The 23,039-nt window shown below is 38.9% G+C and overlaps 1 protein-coding gene across 1 annotated transcript in view; it reads left to right on the top strand.

Annotated features, from left to right (window-relative positions):
* Window positions 1-23,039, top strand: part of TSHZ1 (teashirt zinc finger homeobox 1) — a 631,926-nt gene that overhangs the window by 257,118 nt on the left and 351,769 nt on the right. The window contains exons 4-6 of the mRNA XM_032872214.1: window positions 3,632-3,798; window positions 7,694-7,777; window positions 17,284-17,404. Coding sequence (XP_032728105.1) covers window positions 3,632-3,798; window positions 7,694-7,777; window positions 17,284-17,404 — 372 coding nt within the window. The remainder of the gene's footprint in view (window positions 1-3,631; window positions 3,799-7,693; window positions 7,778-17,283; window positions 17,405-23,039) is intronic.

Raw genomic sequence — 23,039 nt, 5'->3', positions numbered from 1 at the left:
TTTTTTTTTTTTTTTTTTAAATATTTTATTTATTTATTTGACAGAGATCACGAGTAGGCAGAGAGGCAGAGAGAGAAGAGAAAGCAGGCTCCCTGCAGAGCAGAGAGCCCCATGCTGAAACAAATATGGGAAACACGGATGTGATTCCTACATCTAGGTGGTAGATATGCAGTGATGTCATCTTCTGTATGTTTGAAACACTCGCACTTGGTAGAATCAGCAGAGACGCTCAGGAAGGTGAGGGGAGACCAGATGGAGTGAGAGCGGGGAGCTCGTGGCGGCCAGCGTGTCCCCTCTGGCTGTAACACCCCGATCTCCCATTCTCACTCGGAGTCTAGGGAGATTGAGTCAAGAACGGAACTCTTTTTTTTTTTTTTTAATATTTTATTTATTTATTTGACAGAGATCATGAGTAGGCAGAGAGGCAGAGAGAGAAGAGAAAGCAGGCTCCCTGCAGAGCAGAGAGCCCCACGCGGGGCTAGATCTCAGGACTCTGGGATCATGACCTGAGCTGAAGGCAGAGGTTTTAACCCACTGAGCCACCCAGGCGCCCCAAGAACGGAACTCTTTATCATTAGTTTAGTAGTTTGACCCAGTTGGTCCAAAATTATAGTGTAGAACACCACTGTGTACCATACAGGGTGAAGCAAGCGCTTTGTCTTGTTTACCCCATTGGGTTATAAGCTTTCCAGGACTGTTTGGTACTTGTCTTTTGCGTCCTTCAGCTGACCTAGAAAACTGTCTTCATGATAAAAGAGGAGACTACCAAGTTTTTACCAAACAGACCTCTTTGTAATATATCATAAATCCAGTTAAGAAGTTTCTCATGGAAGACCACTCTGTGGGATAGAAAAGCATCAACATTGATCCAAGCTAATGTGCGTCACAGGCGTCACCCTTTTCCTAGGAAACCGAGGAGGGTGGCAGGGGATCAGAGTCTTCCTGGGTGTGGTGTTTCCTGTGCTGGGACCCTGGATAAGCACTTCGGCATCCCTGCCACCTCTATGTCCATTTGTCCCTGTCTTTTAACATGTAAATTAAATACCACCCCTGGGAATCTTCTTTCATCTGCCTCATCCCATTAATTGCTGCTTCTTTTAAATTTAGGATGGCATTTTACCTTTTTAAAAAATACGGCATTGAGGTTACTTTTGTGAGTGATTTTTCTCCGTTAGTAGCCTGTGGTTTTCTTGAGAGCCAGATCTGACTTTTTCCTCTTTGTCTCCCATGTCTTAAATCGGCGTTTTGGGTATTGTGGGTGATCAGGTCATTCTGAAGTACATCTAGAGCATGCTGATGCCTTCCCTTCTTGGTTGCACGTGGCAGAGCAGAGCGGCTTGCCTTCACTCAGGTTCTGTCCTGGAGAGGCCTCGGGAGAAGTTCCCCGAAGGCCCAAGGAGAGAGCTGGGTCTCTTGGATCGATGTCGTCCTTACGGGCTTGGGCATGAAGGCCAATAATGTACAGTATTTGAGACTCAGAATTTGTGTAGCTCCGGGAAGCACCCCATTGAAGAGCAGGTGGGAATCTCTATAGGGATACTTCACTTGCTAATATTTCAGGTTCTTGCTAACGCACCAGCACATGAACTTATTTTCATAAAGCAAGTTGTAAAGCATGTGAGGTTTTCTGAAAGTTAAGCGGTGGCCTTAGTTCTTTGTTATCTGGCTTTTGTCATTTCTTGACAGACACCGAGCTCTTGTTTAACATTTTTATTATGTATGAATAATAGAGAACATATATTGAGGTTTCGTAGATGTAATTTTGTTAAATGTACATCATGTTAGATTTAAAAATGAGGGATTTATTTTGTCATTCATAAAGTTGTAATGCAGTGTGGAGAAACTATTTGTTAAAAGATAGCATCTACTTAACCTCCTTATTTATTTCTTGTAGGAGAAGGTTAGATCCACAATAAATACATGAACAAATAAGTAGATAGGGGAATTTATCTTGGAAATAAGATCCCTGTCATGGTTTTGAAATGTTAAATGCATGAAGACCTGTCAAAGAGATATACAGACATGATATTTTTTTACAGTGCATTTCGAAGTATTTAGTTATACTTGTCACTCTCTAGTACAGTGAGCAGTGATCAGATGATATCGTAATTTCAAATTCTGTCTCTGTTAATGGGTGTAAATAGAGTGTTTCTACACGTACATTGTATAGATGTATTAATTGGCAATTTTAATATTAACGAAGTACTTAAGATATTTTATATGACATTTCTTAAATATTTAGCAGTTTTTACTTCTGTAGCATTTGAGATCTACTATTAAAAAATGTTTACCTATAACAAATGAAGAAGGACTTTTACAAAAGCTAACTTCATAATTCACTTCCTAAGAATTTGTGAAGTTCTGATGATTAGTTTGTTAAGGTAATCTTTACTTCAAAATGAGAAAAGTTAATTATTTGGAGCTCAGGATTTCTTTTTCTACCCTTATGGGGTTAAGGAAATTTGTAAAATCATAGTTAAAGCCTTTATGGATAGAATGTGCATTTTTTGCATCTCCTTATTTATATCATAATTTAAAACGCACATATTATAATCCTATTTTTTAATTGCATTAATTTGCTAAAAGTATAGCGCAATTTTTGATTGTCAAAGCAGGCTGCCACAGTCTCTCTCCTTTGTGGCATAGTGCTTATCCACTTACTAAAATATTTTAATTTTGAATATTGGGTTTTAATTTGCTTTTATTTGACTGTTCATTATCCTAAATTAATTAGCTGGACATTATTAGTCACAGGCATTGCTTTAAACTAAATTGTATTAGAAATAAAAAGTAAATTTCGGTGATGATTTCATGAACGCAAGCAAAGAGGGACAGAAGCTCAACTAGAAGGAGGATTGAAGTTTTTTGTTTATGGTTCATATTGCCTTGATTACTGAAGGTATTTAAAGCTCTTGGCGAACTCTGGGGCTTTCATATATTCTGGTGTGAATACTGTTCTGTTATTTTCATTTTTTCTCATGCAGGAGATAACAGGTTTATTTTTTCTCAAAGGTTGTTTTATAAAAGTTAATAGTCATTATCTCGTTTTCATTCTCATCAGAGGAAACTTCTTTAACGTGTCCTTACGGTAACCCAAGAGGACACCTTGTTCAGGAGGCGCCTGGGCGTTTTCCTCCATCCCCGGGAGCCCCTCAGCGCGGGGCGGCCGGGCGCATGGCAGGAGCACTGCGTCTCCAGGCAGGACCCGGGCTCCCGCTGCAGCCGGCAGCCCCAGCCGCCTCTGCCTGGCAGAGAGCAGGGCTTGTCTGAGTAGTTTAGTATGGATAGCTTTTCATTTAGCCTTTGCTCTGACAGCCCCTGCCCTGGATAAGTGGTGTAGGCCTGTACAGGTGAAATCTATTCTCACATTTGCCTCAGGGGTGACTGGACTGTAACAGAATTTTTCAAACCCGTTGGGCCCAACCGCAAAGCAGAGAATAAATGGCTGACGTGCCAGGCCTCGACAGAAAAATCAATGCCTGGTTATACAGACATGACAGACCAGGCCTGCGGTTCTCCTCCCGGAGTCCGTGCACTTGCCGCATTTCAGGGTTAAAACATGCTCCTGTCTGGGGCCGGAGGTGATACCGGCTGCGTCATATTTACCTTGTTTTCTCTCTCCTTCGCGCAGGAAATTTACATGCCACTTATGTGATAGAAGTTTCACCGAGAAGTGGGCCCTGAACAACCACATGAAGCTCCACACGGGAGAGAAGCCATTTAAGTGTAGCTGGCCCACGTGCCATTACTCCTTCCTCACGGCCTCCGCCATGAAAGACCACTACCGGACGCACACAGGTGCGCAGCCCCACGCCCGTGTCCGGGGAGGCGGGGCGTGGGGGGTTGTGCAGTGTGACCGTGGGCGGTAATGAGCTCACCAGTGTCGGTAGAAATGGTTCCTCGTGTGAAGAGTTTGTCTGAAGACTGTGGTAATGATATATGAAAAGCCGTGGTCTCGTTTCATTGTTTTCCAGTGATCCTCCGGGTAGTTTTAAACTGACATTGTAATGCAAATGTGTGTACACACGTGTGTGCATGTGTTTGAATCAAAATAAGTTTCGTATTTAGAAGCTCATTCATGTTGTGTGTGTACACATACACGTATGTGTTTAAGCAGATCTTAAATGTAATCTTGATGGCAAATCATATGGGGTCAGTAAGTTTTCAGAGGTCTTGTAACTTGTTACTGATACAAACTCAGTGCCATAATATTTTTGAACATTATTAATTTTTTAAAGATTTTATTTATGTATTTGACAGAGCTCACAAGTAGGCAGAGAGGCAGGCAGAGACAGAAAGAGGAGGAAGCAGTCTCCCTGCTGAGCAGAGAGCCCGATGCAGGACTCGATCCCAGGACCCTGAGATCATGACTTGAGCTGAAGGCAGAGGCCCAACCCACTGAGCCACCCAGGCACCCATTTTTGAGCATTACTGATAAGTTTTGGCTTTATGTACCATTTAAAAAAATTTTAATGAAATTAATACTTCTAAGAGGAGAAGAGAGTATCAGATCCAAGAGTTTTTGATAATACAAAGAGAAGAATCTGAATTTAACTATTATAAATTTTTTAGATAATTATATATTTGAAAAGTACAATCCCACGTTTTACATGGCAATATTTAAAGGAGTGTACGGCATTTAAGCCAGTTGGTAGTAAGAGGCAGCATTCAGAGGACCTCACCGCTAGGTATGATACCGAGCTCTCCATCTGGGCCTTCATAAATGTATATCCCCTACTGCCCTGCTGGCACGTTCAGTGTTTATGGCAAGTTTTCCATTATCTGAGGACAGTGGCCCCTACACTCCTTACAGGCCTATAGTTGAGTGCTCGCCTTATCTTTCTGTGACTCTACTGCCGTGAGCTATTTGTTATTTTTGTGGTCTTCTTTCTCTTTACACCTCTGAAAGTATTTTGTTTCAAGGCAAAAGAATAATAAATTTTAATCAGCATTCCCAAATGTTCTTCTGATTGCCAAGAATCCTATATTATTGTTAGAAATTATAGGTTAAAAGTTCTTCTGAAGCAGTTTGTGGGAAGCCCAGGCCTCCTTAGCTTCCTTGACAAGGGCGGTGACGATTTAAGGTCCCCAGCCTGCCCTGAGAGATCACTTATATCGAACAGCAGATGAAAAGCCAGTGCAGATGTAATTTATCGTCGGCGTTTCCTTCTAAAGAATAATTGTGGAGACTTGGCTGGATCAATAATATGGATTTTTGTTGTTAGGTCTTGTAGTCTGCACCATAATGAGAGATAGGGGACAGTGGCTGTTTTCTAATAGAAAATAAAGGATTGGTTTCCGTGTCTTTCTACATTTGAATGCAAAATGGCACACTTGAAACTAATTCAAGTTGTTCAGAAAAGTCTCCTATTAGATTACTGTGATTATGTAAATATTGTATGTTAAGTGAACACCCTTTATGGGGTGAAATATTACACTTAGTTTTTTCTTCAAAATTTTTGTTTTGAAAAATATTCTGATGTCCACTATCCAAGCCTAATGCCTCTACCCCCTCAAAAAACAAACAAAACACAAGTGAAATCAAATTTAGAATGAAAAACAAATCAAGTCATCAGGTAAATGTGACATACAAATACATTGCAGGGTAACATCCAAACTAAAATTCTGCACTTCAAAAGATCGAGGTCACTAATGTATCTAGAATTGAATCACATTGAAAATTTATTAATAATTTTGTCTTTGTGCCTATACATATCTTCAAATAGGAAAGGGAATAAAACTTCATATATCTCTGCAGCATGTCGGCCTGTAAAGGGTATAAATCTCATGAGAATTTTTCTGTTTTTATGTTACAAGAAAGATGTAGGTCACAAAGAAGTTCATAAATGGGAGAAAGGAATCCCTGTCTTCCTGCATCTCAGAGTAATAAGGATCCTCTGTCTCACTAGAGTTTTCACTAGTTGGGTGGCACAGCCCTTCCACTACCACACCGCTCCGCACACACATGTGCTCTCAGGCATGCGTGGGGGAGACCGGGCACAGATGTGTGGCCGCACGTGCACGGGGGGTTCATGCCCACAGTGCCGTGCTGGGAAAGACATCTCGGGGAACAGCTTTGCCTCCACATAGCGTAGTATGTTAATATTAACGAGCAAATTATCTATGGGATTCTTAAAAAGTCTACTTTCAGTGTTATTTAATTGATAATATGGCTGGTTGGCAAGATTTATATTCCAAATTGATTAAATAATTAAATGAGTGATTATAATTAAACTTTATTCTTCACAGCCATCTACTTTATTTTTTTTTTTTTAATCTTGAGATGATGATGCCAAGGGACAAACTTAACCCCAAAATAGGAAAGCAAAGATAGGAAAAATATTTAAATTCAACTTTATTTCATAAATGATAACAGTGAACATTTTCATATACCTTCAGGAAATGAGATTATACATAATTTGCTTTAAAACTCTCTTCATTAATGCATGTTCATCTAGATGACAAAAGCTAATAATGCTCACAAGTGAAGGGGGGACTCTTTTTGGTCACTGAAGTTATTCTGCCTTCCTATATTTACTGTTTTTTTTCCTCTAACTTTACAAAGGCAGCCAGCATTTTCCAAATACATCAAGCTAAATTTCTGTTATGAAATGCCAAAATGTTTTAGAACAAAGCCAGCCGACTGGGGCAAAACCGTTGAAAGACTTGTTGCATTAAACATCTAGATGAGTAAAGTACATAAGAATAGATACAAATGATTTATTTTGTTTCTGGAAAAGTATTTTATAATTTCGCTGTATCGCTCCACGGTTAGCATTTTTATTCTCTTTTGCCCTTCCCTTTGAGCCTTGTGGGATAAACTGCCCAGCTTGGCAGTGCTTACTGCCTGAATATGCTGCTGGAAAAAAGATAGATTGCATTTTTACACTGTAGGGGAAGGTGTTCACTTGTGTAAAAATGCTGAAATAAAATGAGCATTTACACACTTTTAACAAATCCTGACTCTGCCAAATCTGTCTCTAATTGTTACAGAAGTATTCCGTCCAGGACTGTCATTAAAGATGAATAATTGAAGTTTTTCTACAATTTCTTTAGCAGTCCCTAGACTTGTTTTTTTATGCCATGCAAGTTTGAGAAACATAAACAGCACTGAATTGTTATTGGTGCTGAGTAATGTGGATTTTATTGTTACTTGGGATCTTCAGTGTGTGCGAGGAAACCATTTAATTCATATTATTAAGTAGGAAGTTATTAAAGAAGAACCTGATAGAATCAGGTAAAACCAATTCAATATCCTTCAGTTGTTGGAAAGTTCAATATGTTTTATTTAAGCAGAATCCTAGATACTGTATATTAACTATTCCAAGCAATCTTTACTCAGCTCAGAAAGGCCAGATGTATGGGAATTGTAAAAAATCAGGATATGCATAAAAACTGTTCAAGTGCATAAAGCAGCCCCATCTGGAAGACATCTACCAGAAATGAAGTTGTACAAAACCATTCCATTGATAATAAAGCTAATTTTTATGGGTCTGACAAGTATGTAATTATGTTCAGTGGTGCTTTTCAGATTTTATCACAGTCAATAAACCGCAGTGGTAATTTCATTCCCATTTGACATATTTACATGGAAACATTTGATTGGAGGAATTAGTAACCCTGAAAGCCTTGATAGATATGTTTTAATGATCTGTGACCTCCACAGTCCCTCATCTGTTTATTGTTGCAACAGGCGAGAAGTCGTTTCTGTGCGACCTCTGCGGCTTCGCTGGCGGGACTCGGCACGCGCTCACCAAGCACCGCCGCCAGCACACAGGTCAGTACGGCCGCCCGGTGCCCAGCACCCGCGCTCGGCCCTCCGTGGCATGCCTTGTCCCGTTTCTGTAACACCCCTGTGCTTGAGGGTCTGCTGAGGTTTCTACTTGAGTGACCTAAGATCTGGAGTCACCTATTTTTATATGTTTAAAAATTCGCCCTACTGCATGTTTTATAGGTTTAAAAAAGTCGCTCTACTGTGTGTATGTGCAGTGCAAATACATGGGACGTAGGAGGGGAGAGAGCTTTCTGCCACGTGCAGACACACCAGGCCCTCACTGCTGCTGAGACTTTGCCGTGGACGTGGTGGGTGAGGCTCTAGGCCGGCTGGCTCTCCGGCGCAGCCCTCTCCCCTCAGCGTCCCCACCTACTTCCTTACTCACCCCTGCCTCCTTAGTTGGCTCCTGGCTTATCCAGAGGGTCCCCCTCCACCCCGACCAGCTACTTTCTTGGCCCACCTATCCACCTGACCCTCCAGAGGCAGTCCCTTTGCGAGTTGGGACCAGTGGGCGCGGTTTTAGGTTCTTGCTGCTTCTGTTTTTCTTGCTCTGAAGAACGGAGAGCAAGTTGAGTAGACAGCGACACGGAGCAGCAGTCCTCTTTGCGATCCGCATCCTTAATGGTTCAACAAAATCAAGTAGGTGCCTCAGTTAGGAGCAGTTCAGAATGGAAAGTTTTAAATATTCATTAAAATTGATTACTTTGTTGGTCTTATAATTAATTATGTTAATAATTGTAAATTATACGTGCCTGGGACAGTGCTGTTAATGGCATTGTCCCTTCTAATTATTAACAGAACTGTTTTATTATCAAAAGTGACCTAGTTTAGATGATAAATCATGTGGTAACACAATCTGTCACTGAATGTTGGGCTTTTCCTTGGGGACCGTGACGGTGGGTGTTCGGCGGTCACACTCAGAGTGGCATGAAATGAAGACACACAAAATAGGTTGTTTGTGGGACATTTTGAATCTTGATATGTTATATTTAACCGCCATAGGTGGCTCCAGTGCCCATCATGGTATTTGTAAGATTAGTAAAAACTAATGCCAGTCTCTTCTTTCAGATCGTGAGTGTATGATTCAGGTCTCTGTATGGGGTAAGAGTTATTATCGAGGGTGGGGAAATTCCAGTGTTTAGCATGATGTTGGAAACTTACCCTCAATTCTGTAAATATGGAAGTCCCCTTTCAGTTTATAGGAGCAACCTGTGGCCACAACCCGTGAATCCAGGGAAAGGGAGTCGGGGTCAGGAGCGGCAGGAGAGGCCCAGTGGAACCCAGCCCTCCTCGACAGCTGTCTTGGAGAAGCTTGGAGTGGTGTGTGTGTGTGTGAACGTGTGCTCACGTGGAGTACTTTATTCTCAGCGTGTTCAGTGTATTGCTGCCGTGCGGTCCTTGTTGCTTGCCCGGTCGCTCCCTGCTGGGGCCCGGGACCCGGGACCCGCGGAGCCCCCTCTGCCACCTATGCCAACGCGGCAGAGCTCCCTCTTCCCCGGTGGTGAGGACCGTCGCGCTGTGATCACGGGCACTTACAGGTGATCGATCATGAAGCCAGCATCGAGCAGGCACAACTTTGTACTTTATGTCAGGTCCAGAGGCTCCTTATTACTTTGCTATTAACTTTATACCATATAGGACAGTGTCTCACAGACAGAGGCATCTGTCTTCGTGGCATTTATCTGCCTCTGTGGCACAAATCAAACATGATTCTTTAATACCAAAGTCAGTTCTGAAGACTGTTTGCTTCAACCAAACAGCTTAGTACAACTCAGTCTAGGCCCTTGGCTTTTATGCTGGATTTGTAATATTTAAGCAACATACAACTTGTTTTTTTCCCAAGGCCAGAATCATATGGTGCATTTGAAATCTATATTTCTCTGATGTATTCCTCTTCGACATGGTTTACCTTTTTACCACAGAGTGCCCACGCAAATCACAATCAGCTTGGAAAGGGATAGGTATCAAAAGTGTTCCAAATGGCGTAAATAATTCCCTCCTGCAATACAGACTGTCTAGGGGGCTGACACAAAACATCTTCCATTCCAAGATTTACTTTTATCACCTGTCAGAGACCCTTGATTCAAGGGCACAGGAGCAGATCCTCACGTGTAGCTGAAGGGTCTTGGCCAGTTTAATAACCAGCAGCCTGCCCAAAGGAATGCGAAGTGTGAGTTTCCATGAGAAGTGTGCAGCCCTTTTGACAGATCGTTGACACACAAAGGGCACTGCTCTATATCCATAGCCATTCTGGCATCCCCTCCCCCACCCTGACTTTCTTTACTTTTCTATCAGAGCTACCTGAGATGCAGAACATTTCTTAATGATTATTTTGGCCAAGATTATTGTTCATAAAGGAGAGTGTGAAGAGCAACACGATTTAATATGCACTGTTATATCACATAAAGGAGAATAGGAGGAAAGGAAGGCCGCCTTTGTTCTGCTTTTTTGAGTAGGGTGGATGCAGGTGGCCCTGCTGACTTGCAGGTAGCACAGCTGAAGAGTAGGGAAATGCCTCACGCCTGGATCGACTCATCTTTCTGCTGTTGGAATGGCGGAGGTTTCAGAAGGGCTGTTCCCGGTGCACTGTCATTTTGATCAGTCCTTAACAAGTGTATGCACCCCTTCATATAGTACCTGTCTCAGTTCAAGCATGGACAAATATTAGCAAACTGGAATTCTTATTTAAAATTTGTGTGTGTGTGTGTGTGTGTGTGTGTGTATACACTTTTTTTTTTTTTTTTTCAAATTTTACAACCTAAAAAGTGAGTTTATTTCTTGGGCTATGTATTGAGCCTAACAAACACAAAAACTACTTCTGTGTTTCTGAAGTATAGTTCCCTGAAAAAATTACTTGAAGAAATTTCCTGAAATTACCTGAAGAAATTATCATATGTGGATGAAAAAAAAAAATTTAAACAGTAGCATTGGGCATGTAACAAAATGAATGAGTTATAAACTAACTGTTATGCACAGATTTGATTAAACTGTACTTTGTAAAAATTGACATGGCTTTCTTCCCCTTCTGGGAACCTATACATACATACTTGAGCCTTCCTTTACTTAGTGCTTATAGTATAGGATTTTTATGTTGCATATTTTGGTAGCATTATATATTTTTTTCTGTCAACCTGCATATAATTCAAAATTTCTTAGTGTTACACAATTTAATCCACAGTGTTGTCAAGTATGAAATGATAACTTATAGTTCCTTACAATATAATGCTACCCTAATGTCAACTCCAAATTAGTAGAATTATAGAGAAAATAAATGACATTATTCTTTAAAAGTGTTTTTTAAGTTTCAATTGTGTCATATAAAAACGTCATAAAAATTTAGACGAAATAAGCTATGTTAACTTTGTTTTTTAAGTGCTTATGTTAAATCTCTAAACTAAGAAAATTAACTTTGAAGATCTTAAATGACCTTTCATTTACACTGCTAACTCAGACAATGAGTCCATAATGTCACCTTCTATCCTCTCCAGATTCCTGCCAAATCCATGAAAAATGGATAGATTAAAGATGCCTACCCCAAGGCTATTTGAATAAACAATTTAGCAGTGAGTTGCGACATGACACATTTTCAAACACTAGTTTGAATGGAATAAGGAGACATCAGGATATAGTTGTCTACTTGCTTAATGAAAAAAACATCTTTTATTGTTTGACTACTTAGATTCATTATTTTAAGAGTGGAAGATTTGTACTACCTAACTTGACCTCTTATTATGTAGCTACAGTAGTCATGACCGTATCGTATTGGCCTGAAGTTACACAGATATATCAGCGGAACAGGATAGATCCATGCCTGTAGTTGTCAGTTGTTTGTGACCAAGGTATATGTAGAGAGAAAACTAACAAAGGATGTGCAAAACCCCTACACTGGAAACTGCAAAAAATTGCCAAGAGAAATCAAAGAACCTAAATAGAATGACATACCATGTTCATGGACTCAAAAGATTCAGATCCCATCAAGCCTTCTTGTTGGTGTTAAAAAATTGACAAGCTCATTTTAAAATTCAAACAGAAATGCAACGATCCAGTGTTTGCTTCAGCAGCACATATACTAAAATTGGAAATGCAACTATCTGAAAGAGTTTTGAGGACGATGAACAAACCTGGCCTCATGACTTACCATAAGGCTACAGTTATCAAGTCACTCTGGTATTGGCATCAGGAAGACACATCTATCAGTGGAATGGGGCAGAAATTATAGAACAGACCTACGTCTGTATGGTCAATGGATTTTTGACAAAGGAACAAAGACAATGTAGTCTTTTTAATATATAATGCTTGACTAATTGGATATATGTATGCAGTAAAAATGAACTTTGATCTGTATATCATATCATGTATAACATTAACTCCAAACTGTTCTAAATAAAAAATTGAGAACTATATAAATTCTAGAAGAAAATTTAGAAGAAAAATCTTTTTGACCATAGATTAGCAAAGATTTCTTAGATACCACATCAGAAGCCTGATTTTTAATTAGAAAAAAAAAAAAGTAACTTGAAAAATTATCAACTGACAAACTAAAAACTTTATATACTAGTTAGCTACTCCCCTATGGAAAGACACTGTGAAGAGAATGAATGTGAAAACAAACCAAAGACTGGGGAAAAATATGTGTAAATCACAAATCTTATTGAGGATTTGTATTTGTAATGTATAAAGAAGTCCCAAAATAAAAGAAAACAAACAACTAAAAGGGGGTTGAATGATTTGAACAGACATGTCACCAAAGGATATAAATGTATGGCAGATAAGCACATGAAATGATTCTCAACATCATTAGAAAAATACAAACTGAAAGCACTGACCATACCAAGTATTGGTGAGGATTTGGAGCAGTGGATACTTTCCTCTACTGCTGGTAGGAATGTAAAATGGTCAGACCACTCTGGAAAAAGGTTAGTAGTTCTTACAAAGTTATTATGTACCTACCAAATGACCCGGCCAACCCATTCCTAGATGTTTTCCCAAGAGAAAAAGAGATACACGTCCATGCATAGACTTGCACATAAAGATTTGTAGCAGCTTAGTTTGTAACACCCCAAAATGCAAATAATTCAAGTGTCCTTCAGTTGGTGGATGGATAAACAAACTGTGGTACATTCATATCATGGAATGCTACTCCTCCGCTTGTAATAAAAAAACAAATATTTACGCTCGGAGCAACATGAATGAGTCGCAAAATAATGCTGATACAAGGTCAGACAAAAGAGAGTACATACTCTATGTATAGAAATCTCTAGAAAATGCTAACTAATATATAGCAACAGAAAGCAGATGAGAGTTTGTTTGAGGGTGGAATGAGCCAGAGAGAGAAAGGGACCTTTGGGGGTGGTGGCTGTGTTCATTGTCTTGAATGTGGTGGTAGTTTCAGTCTACCTTGTATGGTCAGTATAGCTACATCAAGTTAGTGAAACAGTTAATAATGCGTGTGGTTTTATCCAGATGAGTGCATCACTTTGTGTTCCTATTGTCCATGTGAACTGCTCTGTGACGTTGGTGTGTAGCTAAAATAGTCTTGCAGTTCAGTTCTCATAATGAATGGAGTTTTCAGATATGCTTCCCTGAGGATGTTTGTGTCTTTATGATATAGCATATTTCTATATCAAATTTGAAGACACAAGAGACATTTTCTTCAGCCTCGGCAAGAGGAAGATCATCTGCTGTCTCAAACAAAAGCAAAATCCATCATCATCACGAAAGGGAGTTTTTGTATAAGTTCAGTGTAGTTGTCTATACCAATGTAAGTGCCTTGACCAGCAGTTTAGAGACCGTGAAAAAAGTTATTCCAGTTGACCCTGAGTGATCGCTCAGTTGTGTTATAGATGGGATTTATCTTGAGAATAAATGGCTGAAAGGTACAGATATGCCTCTCAACTCCCAAGATTTTACTCTGCTTTGCATATGTTCTTATTTTTACAAAAATAAATCAAGTATTTCCTTGTAGGTTCTATTAAATGGTTTCTCTATGTTAAATTCACTGTGAGAAACCACATAATTGTTTTGTATATAAAAAGGTTTGTCTAAAAAAAAAAAAAAGTTTGTCTTTTTACTGTTTTGGAGAGCTTGATGAGAAGCATGGGGGTGTGCCCCTTCTTTCATCTCCGTGGGAGGGTAGTGTGCCCGTACCTGTGTTCAGCCACTCCAGGCACTCAGGCCACAGAAGCAGTGAGGCATTGGACCCTCTGAGAAGTACCTTGCATGTGCTTTGTCTTCTCTAATCCTCATAACTGTCCTGCTGTCCTGCTTGTTCTGTGGTTTTACCCTTCTGATCTTGTCCAGGGGGTTGACAGGTATGAGTGAAATATGGCAAAACCTGGACTGGGACTGAAGGCCATCTGGCTTCTTCCAGCCGCCGCCCGGCCTGCAGTGGTAGGTAGGACGCCATCTGCTGAGATGTGAATGTATTCAGCTAACTGCCACATAAATAGGACAAGACTCTAAACATTCTAGTTTTCAGGACAGGTGTAGTCTTGTTGCTAGTGGAATTGATGTAGAGTAATTTTATACCAAGGTAGTTCATCCTTTGTTTTCTACATAAGTCAGTATACTTGTAAAACTATTAAAATAAACACCAGAATTAAGATGTGGCAAGTAGAATTTTGCACATACATAAAATTAATCTGTGTGTAAAACTTCTCAGAAAGAACGTTTGCTGAGAGGAGTATTTTTGTATATTATAAATAATTTGGGGGAGGAGGTGGTTGTGAAGTTTTCTCTAGTCATTGCTGTCCAACAGAAATGTCATGGAAGCTACACTTGTCATTTTAGGCTTCCTGGCAACCATGTTAAAAAAAAACAAAAACAAAAGAGTAACAGGTGAATTGCTTTTTTAAATAGTGAACGAAATGTCTATTCATGTCTCCTGCCCATTTTTTACCTGGATTATTTTTTGGGTGTTGAGTTTTATAGGTTCTTTATGTATCTTGGACACTAACTCTCTATCAGATGTATCATTTGCAGATCCCCCATTCCAAAGGTCACCTTTTAGTTGTTGATTGTGTTGATTATGAAGTTCCAAATAATTTATTTTTGCTTTGGTTTCCCTTTCCTCTAGAGACATACTTAGTTAAGGAGTTGCTATCGCCAGTGTCCAAGAGGTTACTGCCTGTGTTCTCCTCTAGGATTCTGATGGTTTCCTGTCTAACATTTAGGTCTTTCATCCATTTTGAATTTATTTCTATGTATAGTATAAGGAAGTGGTCCAGTTTCATTCTTTTGCATGGAGCCGTCTAATTTCCCAGCACCATTTGTTGAAGAGACTGTCTTTTTTCTAGTGGATGTTCTTTCCTGCTCTGTCAAAGATTAGTCAACCATACAGTTGTAGGTCCATTTCTAGATTTTGTATTATGTTCCATTGACCTGTATGTCTGTTTTTATGCCAGTATCATCGTGTCTTGATCACTACAGCTTTGTAATGTAACTTAAAGTCTAGAATTGTGATGCCTCCAGCTCTACTTTTCTTTTCCAAGATTGCTTTGGTGATTCGGGGTCTTTTATGGTTCCATACAAATTCAGAAGACATGAGTAGACACTTCTCCAGAGAAGACATCCAGAAGGCTAAGAGATACATATAAAGATGCTCAACATCATTCATCATCAAGGAAATACAAATCAGAACTATAATGAGATACCACCTCACACCTATTGGAATGGCTAAAATTAACAGCACTGGAAACAACAGATATTGGCTAGGATGCGGAGAAAGGGGAGCCCTCTTAACCCTGCTGGTAGGAATGCAAACTGGTGCAGCCACTCTGGAACACATTATGGAGGTTCCTCAAAAATTAAAAATAGAACTCCCCTATGATCTAGCAATTGGACTAGTAGGTGATTCAAAACCACCTAGTACAAAGGGTACAAATATGGTACAAAAATGGGTACAAAGGGTGCAAAATGCTGATTCAAAGGGACATGGTGGGTAGCATTATCAACAAGAGCCAGATTATGGAAAAAGCCCAAATGGCCAATCAGCTGATGAATGGATAAAGATGTGGTGTGTATTCCTATATATACATAAATACATATGTATATATAAGAATATTATTCAGCCATCAAAATGGATGAAATCTTGCCATTTGCAGCAGCGTGGATAGAGCTAGAGTGTATTACGCTAATCAAAATAAGTCAGAGAAAGAAAAATACCATATGATTTCACTAATAGATGGAATTTAAGAAGAAAAATAGATGAACATGGGGGAACAAAAAAGAGAGAGGCAAACTTTATATAGTCTCAACTACAGAGAATGAACTGAAGGTTCCTGGAGGAGAGCTGGGGGGATTGGGGTTGTGGGAAATAGGTGATGGGAGTTAAGGGGAGTGAACTTGTAATGATGAGCACTGGGTCTTGTATGTAGGTGGTGAATAACTAAATTCTACTCCTAAGACTTATATCACACACTATGTTAATTAACTGGAACGCCAATAAAAGCTCAAAATAAAAACAAACAAACAAAAAAAGTTACACAAATACATAAAATTATTTTCATTTCCAACATGAAATCAATATAAATTATTTTTTTTTTTTTGTTCTGGGATGTTGAAATTTGGAGTGCATTTTATACTTCTAGCACATCTCAATTCAGAGGCTAAATTTTTATATCTAATCCGTGATTGATATTTAGATTTGATAAAATTTATACTTAAAAAGTAGATTCACATTCCCAAGATATTCTCTACAGACATTTTTTTTTTTTACATAGGTAAATCCCATATCAGTTTTTTAAATTTAAAACTTACACTGAGTGAAATAGCCGTATTTCAAGTACTTACCAGCCAGTATGGCTAATACAATTAAAAACTGAGATTTGATGATTTCTTTGAATGTGTGTGTGCACAGGGGGAGTGGTTAGTGCAGAGAAAGGTGTCAGTCAGAGGACTAACCGCGCAAGCCTGAGCCAGCTGACTGGTGAAATGCGCATGTGGGTAGTGGTTAGATCCATCCGGGGGACACTGTGAAATAGTATTGCACGTGTTTCTTTGAGGCCTTTTTTTCGTGACCTCTTACTCACCTGTAGTGAATTGTAAATTTTCCTTACCTCAAACAGTTTTTTCATTGGTATCTAATTAGAGCTTTATTTTTTTCTTCATATTTAACTTTAAGATTTTATACAGTATATTCAAAGAATATCTCTATTCTATGATTTTTCATGCTTTTATCCTCAGGGAGATTTTTATAATGGCTCTAGTGTAACATAGTTTGTCAAATGACTCCAAATGCAGTGCTCGACCAGGCTTTTGTGTAAGTTACATTTGAGCGCCATAATACGTACCTTACCTCCATTCAAATATAGAAGTAAAAATCAATGGTGTCTTCCAAGTTTCTCACTTGGGGAGTGAATATTCAGGTGTCCTAAATGTGAGTAGCCCATTGAACTATATTCTTAAATGTTTATGGAAGTAAGTTTCTTTTTAATTGTTAGTAACAGGTTTGGCCCTTCATTTCCAGTTTTTATAATTATTCATGCCTAGCACTGCTTTATATTTTGCAGGAGAAAAACCTTTCAAATGTGATGAGTGTAGCTTTGCCTCCACAACCCAGTCTCATCTGACTCGGCACAAGCGGGTGCACACGGGAGAGAAGCCCTACAGGTGCCCCTGGTGTGACTACAGGTAAGGGTTCGTTACCAAGCAGGTGGAGTCAGTGGCTGTCGCGTTGTGTTCACAGGAAGGAATCGCTCTTCTGATGTACGCGAATTAGCACAACGTAAAGCAGGATTCACTTACTAGGTCGGGAATTTATTTCACCATCCAATTTTAGTGACTGTTTTTTTAAAATTGTGAAGTTCTTTTCCATTTTTTATAATCTTAACACTTCGGGTTTGTAATCCTTTATACACCTGAATGTCAGGTGATTTTATTTCTTGGCCAGAGTAAGGGACCGTCCCATTTCATGAGTTATTCCATGCATGTGGCCCTCGTCTACACAGAGTGAAGCACTTTTAGGCAATGAAGACAATGCAAGAAATGTTTCCTGCCTTGAAGGACGTTGAGGCATAATAGGTGACTAGTAGTGCCTCTAAAGAGTTATAATACAGAATTAGTCAGGAAAGAAAAAGGCCAGGAGTGTCCATAGGAAGAAACCAGTCCAGCCACCTGGACTTCCTCCTAGTGGAGACAGCATTTCAGCCGGTGCTTAAGAGATGAGGAAATGTCCACGACCTGGGCGCAGGAGGTAATGGTGTGCTGTAGCATTTTCGGGCCGACAGTGTGATCCAGATCACATGTGCTCAGCCCGTTCCCTGCAATCCTTGGTGGCTAAGGGATGTCTGCCACACTGCAGAGTCAGCCTTGCGGCCACAGCAAAACATAGGTGCCAGAAGTTCAAGACGTGGTCAGGCAGTGGTAAATAATCCCGTTTCACCCTGTGTTGAAGTGTGTGTGGAGGGTGCAGATGAAAATTAAAATGGGAACTGGACATTGCAGCCAGATCGTGCTATACCTGCAGCCTATGAGAGTGAATTCAGAGCACGTTAGATGGTTTGTTGGACACCGCAGAGTCTGCAGGCAGCCAGGTGACATCTGTCTTGGGGGCTTCATCAGCCACACTGTGCAGTCTGAGTCTCTGTGTGAGGGCCTTCTCCATTCTGGAGCTGAAGATCTTATGGACCCCATTACACATGACGACACAGGGCCGTGGAGGGGGGTCCTTTCAACACAGCCCGCTACTGTTAAACGTTAGGATCTATATATACCTTAAGCCTGAAGCCTTTGTTAAAAAAGACATGCTTGTATTCCTGTGGATTCCTGTAGCCTGTGTATTCAGTAAATAGATTGCCATAATCTCTATTATTATCCTCATTATTGCAGTAAGTTTTATGTTAAAGGTCATTTAATACTACAGAGATATTACAGATATATTTCATTCATTAATTATTCATTCATTCAACATTTTATGAGTTCTGTCTTTGCTTAGCACTAGATTGGTGTTTCTGGGAAATTTGGTAAAATGGTGATCCAATTAGAGGTGGACATAGAGATTTTAAGGTGTTGATATGAGTTCTTTAAAAAATAAACAGTTTGAATATTCTTTTCCATACTGAAGAGGTCATACTGTATAGTTGCCTTCTCCGTAAAATGCAGAAAAGCAATTAGAGAAATTGTAAAAATTTCTCCTAATTATCTCTTTAAGCTCAGGATTATACCCTTTCGGTCTATATTGTGTGCATTAGATTTGAGTTGTGGTTCTGAGGGATTTTTTTATTTCTTTTAAATTTTAGTTTTCATACTTAACAAATTGGGACCACCTTTCCATTTTGTTAATTTTGTGTAACTGTGGTTTTCAAACTGTTGTTTTAAAAGTAGCAGAACTGTTGTTTCAAACAGGATCATTTCCACACCCCTATATAAAATATATAAAAGTGTTTTTTACTGCTTAAAAGTGAATTTCTTAGGTAACATCTGTAATATTTACTCATAATATTAAGAAATAATTATATGATGCTGTTTTGACAGGAAAAATTTTTCCAATGGGGAAGCTATTGATCAGAATAGCTGTTGAGTTAGCCCTGGCGTCCGATCCGTGTCCTTGTTCTGGGGTAAGCAGGAGGCTGTGTAGCGAAGGGCTCAGGCTGTGCAGGAGCTGACCCAGTGGGCTCTGCCATCTTAACCTCTCGTGAAATACGGGCGGCGAGAGGAGCAGCCTTCCGGGAGCCTCGCTCACGTTAGAGGAGGAGCGCGGCCTGGCAGAGACACGGGGGCCCTGGGTTTCCTCTCAGACTGTCCCTTGGATGGTTACAGGTGTTGCTGCACCTTGTGACCTCAGGATAGTGTTCAGTGCAAGAGTGTCAGTGCCCTGAAGGTCTTCCGTTTTTTGAAGTTTATTTATAATGCGTGCCCTGATGGACTTTCCCCCCAGTTTTTGAAGTTGTTAAAAATACATTAAACCCAGCATCGTCTGTTACATAGTCACTGACATGCCGTAGAGCTCTGAATGCCTCACTTGAGGACCGCTCGTCTCCAGTGCATTCTGATGCTTGCATGGCTTCAAGTTAGATGGATAAACAGTAGTCACTTCATGAGGTTTTTTAGACATTTGGGCCATTTTTAGGCATTTTCATTTGAAAATGCTTACTCCTAAATCTCTGTGCATATCCATGATTTTTTGCAAAAGAAATTCCTAGAAGTATGACTTAATGGCTTTTAATACTATTAAATTTAGCTTATTTAATAGTATTACTATTATTATTAATTATTATAGTATTACTACAAAGATAGGGGTTAGAATATTGTCTCATCGGTAAGTACTGCGTTTTGGTAAACTTAGTCTTCGTGTGCCTAAACATTTCAAAATATTTCAGGCTTTCTTGGTTTGAAATCGTATTATGCTTTTGCTGAGGTTAAGGTTGTGTTCCCTGCCTTGTATGCACACTGTCTCCCTGACACAGCGTCACGTCCGTTCAGAAGGGCATCGAAGGTAGCTGGGTTCCATCCCTGCGACGCCTCCGACAGCCACTGTGGGTAAAAGGAGATTGTGTTTTCCAAGAATATTGCCACTGCCCTATGAATTAATACTCAGGACACTTACATCTCATGATGTCTGTCAAATTTTCTTTTGAAATGTTTGAAATTCTTGATAAAAGGTTGGTTTTATCTTTCTTTAGAAGTTTTTGGAAATTTGATTATTTTTGACAGTTAACAGTTTGAACACTTGTTATTCATGTAACAGGCCCGTGTACATGTAGTTAGGTCTGTTTACTCGTGAACAAAGATAAGTTGACCTTGCTTAGGAATACCAAGCCTTGCAGGTACATGAATAGCAATGTTAGGAACTATGAATGAAATGATACCTTTGTATCATTTCATTCATACCTTTGTATCAAACAGATACCTTTGTTTTCTTGTTGATGAGCAAAAGATTTAAAAATGAGCAGAGAAGTTTACAACGATCGTCTTGGTTGCATAGTGTAATAAGAAAATGCTTTTATCATGTCTGCCTTATAACAACAAGGAGAATATCTTTTTCCTTTTTTGAGTATGTGTGACTTCCATGGAATAAAAATATTCATAAGATGATCAGATATTTCTTAAGATGATGTGGTTATATTTGTCCAATTGATATTTTTCTATTTTTTGCTTTAAAACACTTTAACTTTTTTCCCATTTAGATTTTTATTTGTTGTTAATATAGATATATAAAAATTATTCCCATAGAGTATTCCCGTATTTGTCATTATTAACACTTATTTGCAGGTAAGTTTACCATCATTAGAAACTGAAATATTACTTAAGTTTCACTTGAAAATATATTTTTCATTTTATAAATTGAACATTAGTGAAGAAATACTTGTAGTTATAATTATTCATGAAAAATGTGAATATAGACTTGTTTACAAAAGAATTTTATAATTGGTCTTTTGAACCTGGGGCAATTTTTCAAGTTTGCATTATTAATTTAGGCAATGACATCTCATTCTATTCAGATATAAACATGTACCCCTTTTCCTGAGCTTTTGCTGTCTAAAATATCCAAAAGTCTCATCTGTTACAAATCCGTATATTCCATCACTACTCTATAACTTTTTCACCATTAATTACTATTCATTACAATTTCAGAGCATAAATTTAGATTCATAGCACACTGTCCTGCCATATTATCTGTGCAGCAAATCTTTAGGATTGTTTCTACATTAAAATGGAAACAGTCCGGCATTTTTCTGTATTCTTATTTCCCTTTGTTATATATTGTCACTTCTATGTTACAAAATAGAAAACCTTTAAAACGTTATGTAAGCACCCTTTCTAAAAATGTAAATCCTTATTTCCCCATAGAATTTATTAGCATCAAACTGTATTCTGTTTCACTAGTGACACTGGCTCTCACAACAAAATCGATGGCTACACTCGGCCTCTCTTTTACGTGAAACTCCTCTTCTAATTGCCCTCCATTTTTTATTTAGGATTTATGGGAGAATACAATAGATGTGTTTTAAACAGTAAACCTTCTAAGTCATGAGAAAACAAAAAAAAGACACAGTGCTACCTGCAGTATTAAAAATACTAAGGATAATCATATGTTATACCTTAAATGTCATTTAGCAAATTAAAGAAAGCTAAAATTTCGAGTCAGACTCTGGCAATTTGGTCACTTACATTCTGTGTCCCTGTTGTGGATGTCGGAATAGTGTGCGTGTTCCCCCAAGATTGCTTTTGGCCAGAGTTTTCCTCAGCTGTACAACTGCCTTTGTACCTTCAGTCTTCCACACAGTCTTAAAAAAATTTTTTTTACTATTCCATTTTTCATTTTATTTACTATTTTTGTATTTTTAAATTACTTGTTGTTATAACCCCAATAGAAATATCACGGTATCATTGATCTTTGGAATAAAATCTGCAATTCCTGCTTCATGGGAAAGATTCACTCCATTGTTCACTAAAGTTGTAGGAAATACACTCTGATTCCCCCCCACACACACTTGTTAGTTTCCTTAGCTCTTGGCCGGTGTAGTCCATACGAGTCACTAATACATAAGGTTTTGCTCTCAAGAAAATTTTTCTTTCCTGTCTGAGTGAGAGGGAGGCTAAGAATATTTGATGTAACATTTAACTGAAGAAGTGATATCGCAACTAGAAATGGGTTTTTTGTGATACTCCTTCATGTTTCTCTATTGCTATTAGTCCTCTAAATATCTTCTTAAGTATTTCCTGAAAATTCCATAAATTTTCACCCATGTGACTAGAGTAGGTAGAATTTGCCATTTGTCACAACCACCTGCAGTATGTGTGACCCTCTAATTGTTTTTTATTTGTCTTAGAAAATAGTTGTCAAAAAGATGTTTTTTTGTCAAAAATGCTATTAATTGAACTCTTCACTTTACATGATGTTGGAAGCATTTTGGGGGTAGTTTTAAGATGCAAGGACAAAAAAATTGTATTTGTAATAATTATTTCCTCTTAAAGTTTGAATTAATTTTTCAAACATATATTTCTATAAAGCGTCTCAGCTATGAAAATTTGTTTCAGGTCTTAGATAATATTATGCATTTGCATGTAATCTTGCTATATAAACATTTTATGTTTATTATGCATAATTAAATAATAAGATAAACTGCCTTGGTTATTGTGGCATTAAGAATTCAGTGTGCAGTGGGTCTCATTGTTCCGATCTTCCATTTGTTCCAGCAGCGTACTGAGCTAGGGAGACTAACTCCACAGGGGATAATTTTCTCCTTTAGGATGATCTCTTCAGAGAGTTTCAATTTTCCTTTGGCTTCCTGTGTAGGGTCACAGGTTGTAGGGTCACACCGGG

This window comes from Lontra canadensis, unplaced genomic scaffold (genome assembly GCF_010015895.1).
Source record: "Lontra canadensis isolate GAN:19392208 unplaced genomic scaffold, GSC_riverotter_1.0 scaffold44, whole genome shotgun sequence".
Lineage (NCBI taxonomy): Eukaryota > Metazoa > Chordata > Mammalia > Carnivora > Mustelidae > Lontra > Lontra canadensis.
The sequence above is the reverse complement of the archived record's forward strand: the minus strand, read 5'-3'. Positions and strand labels throughout refer to the sequence as shown.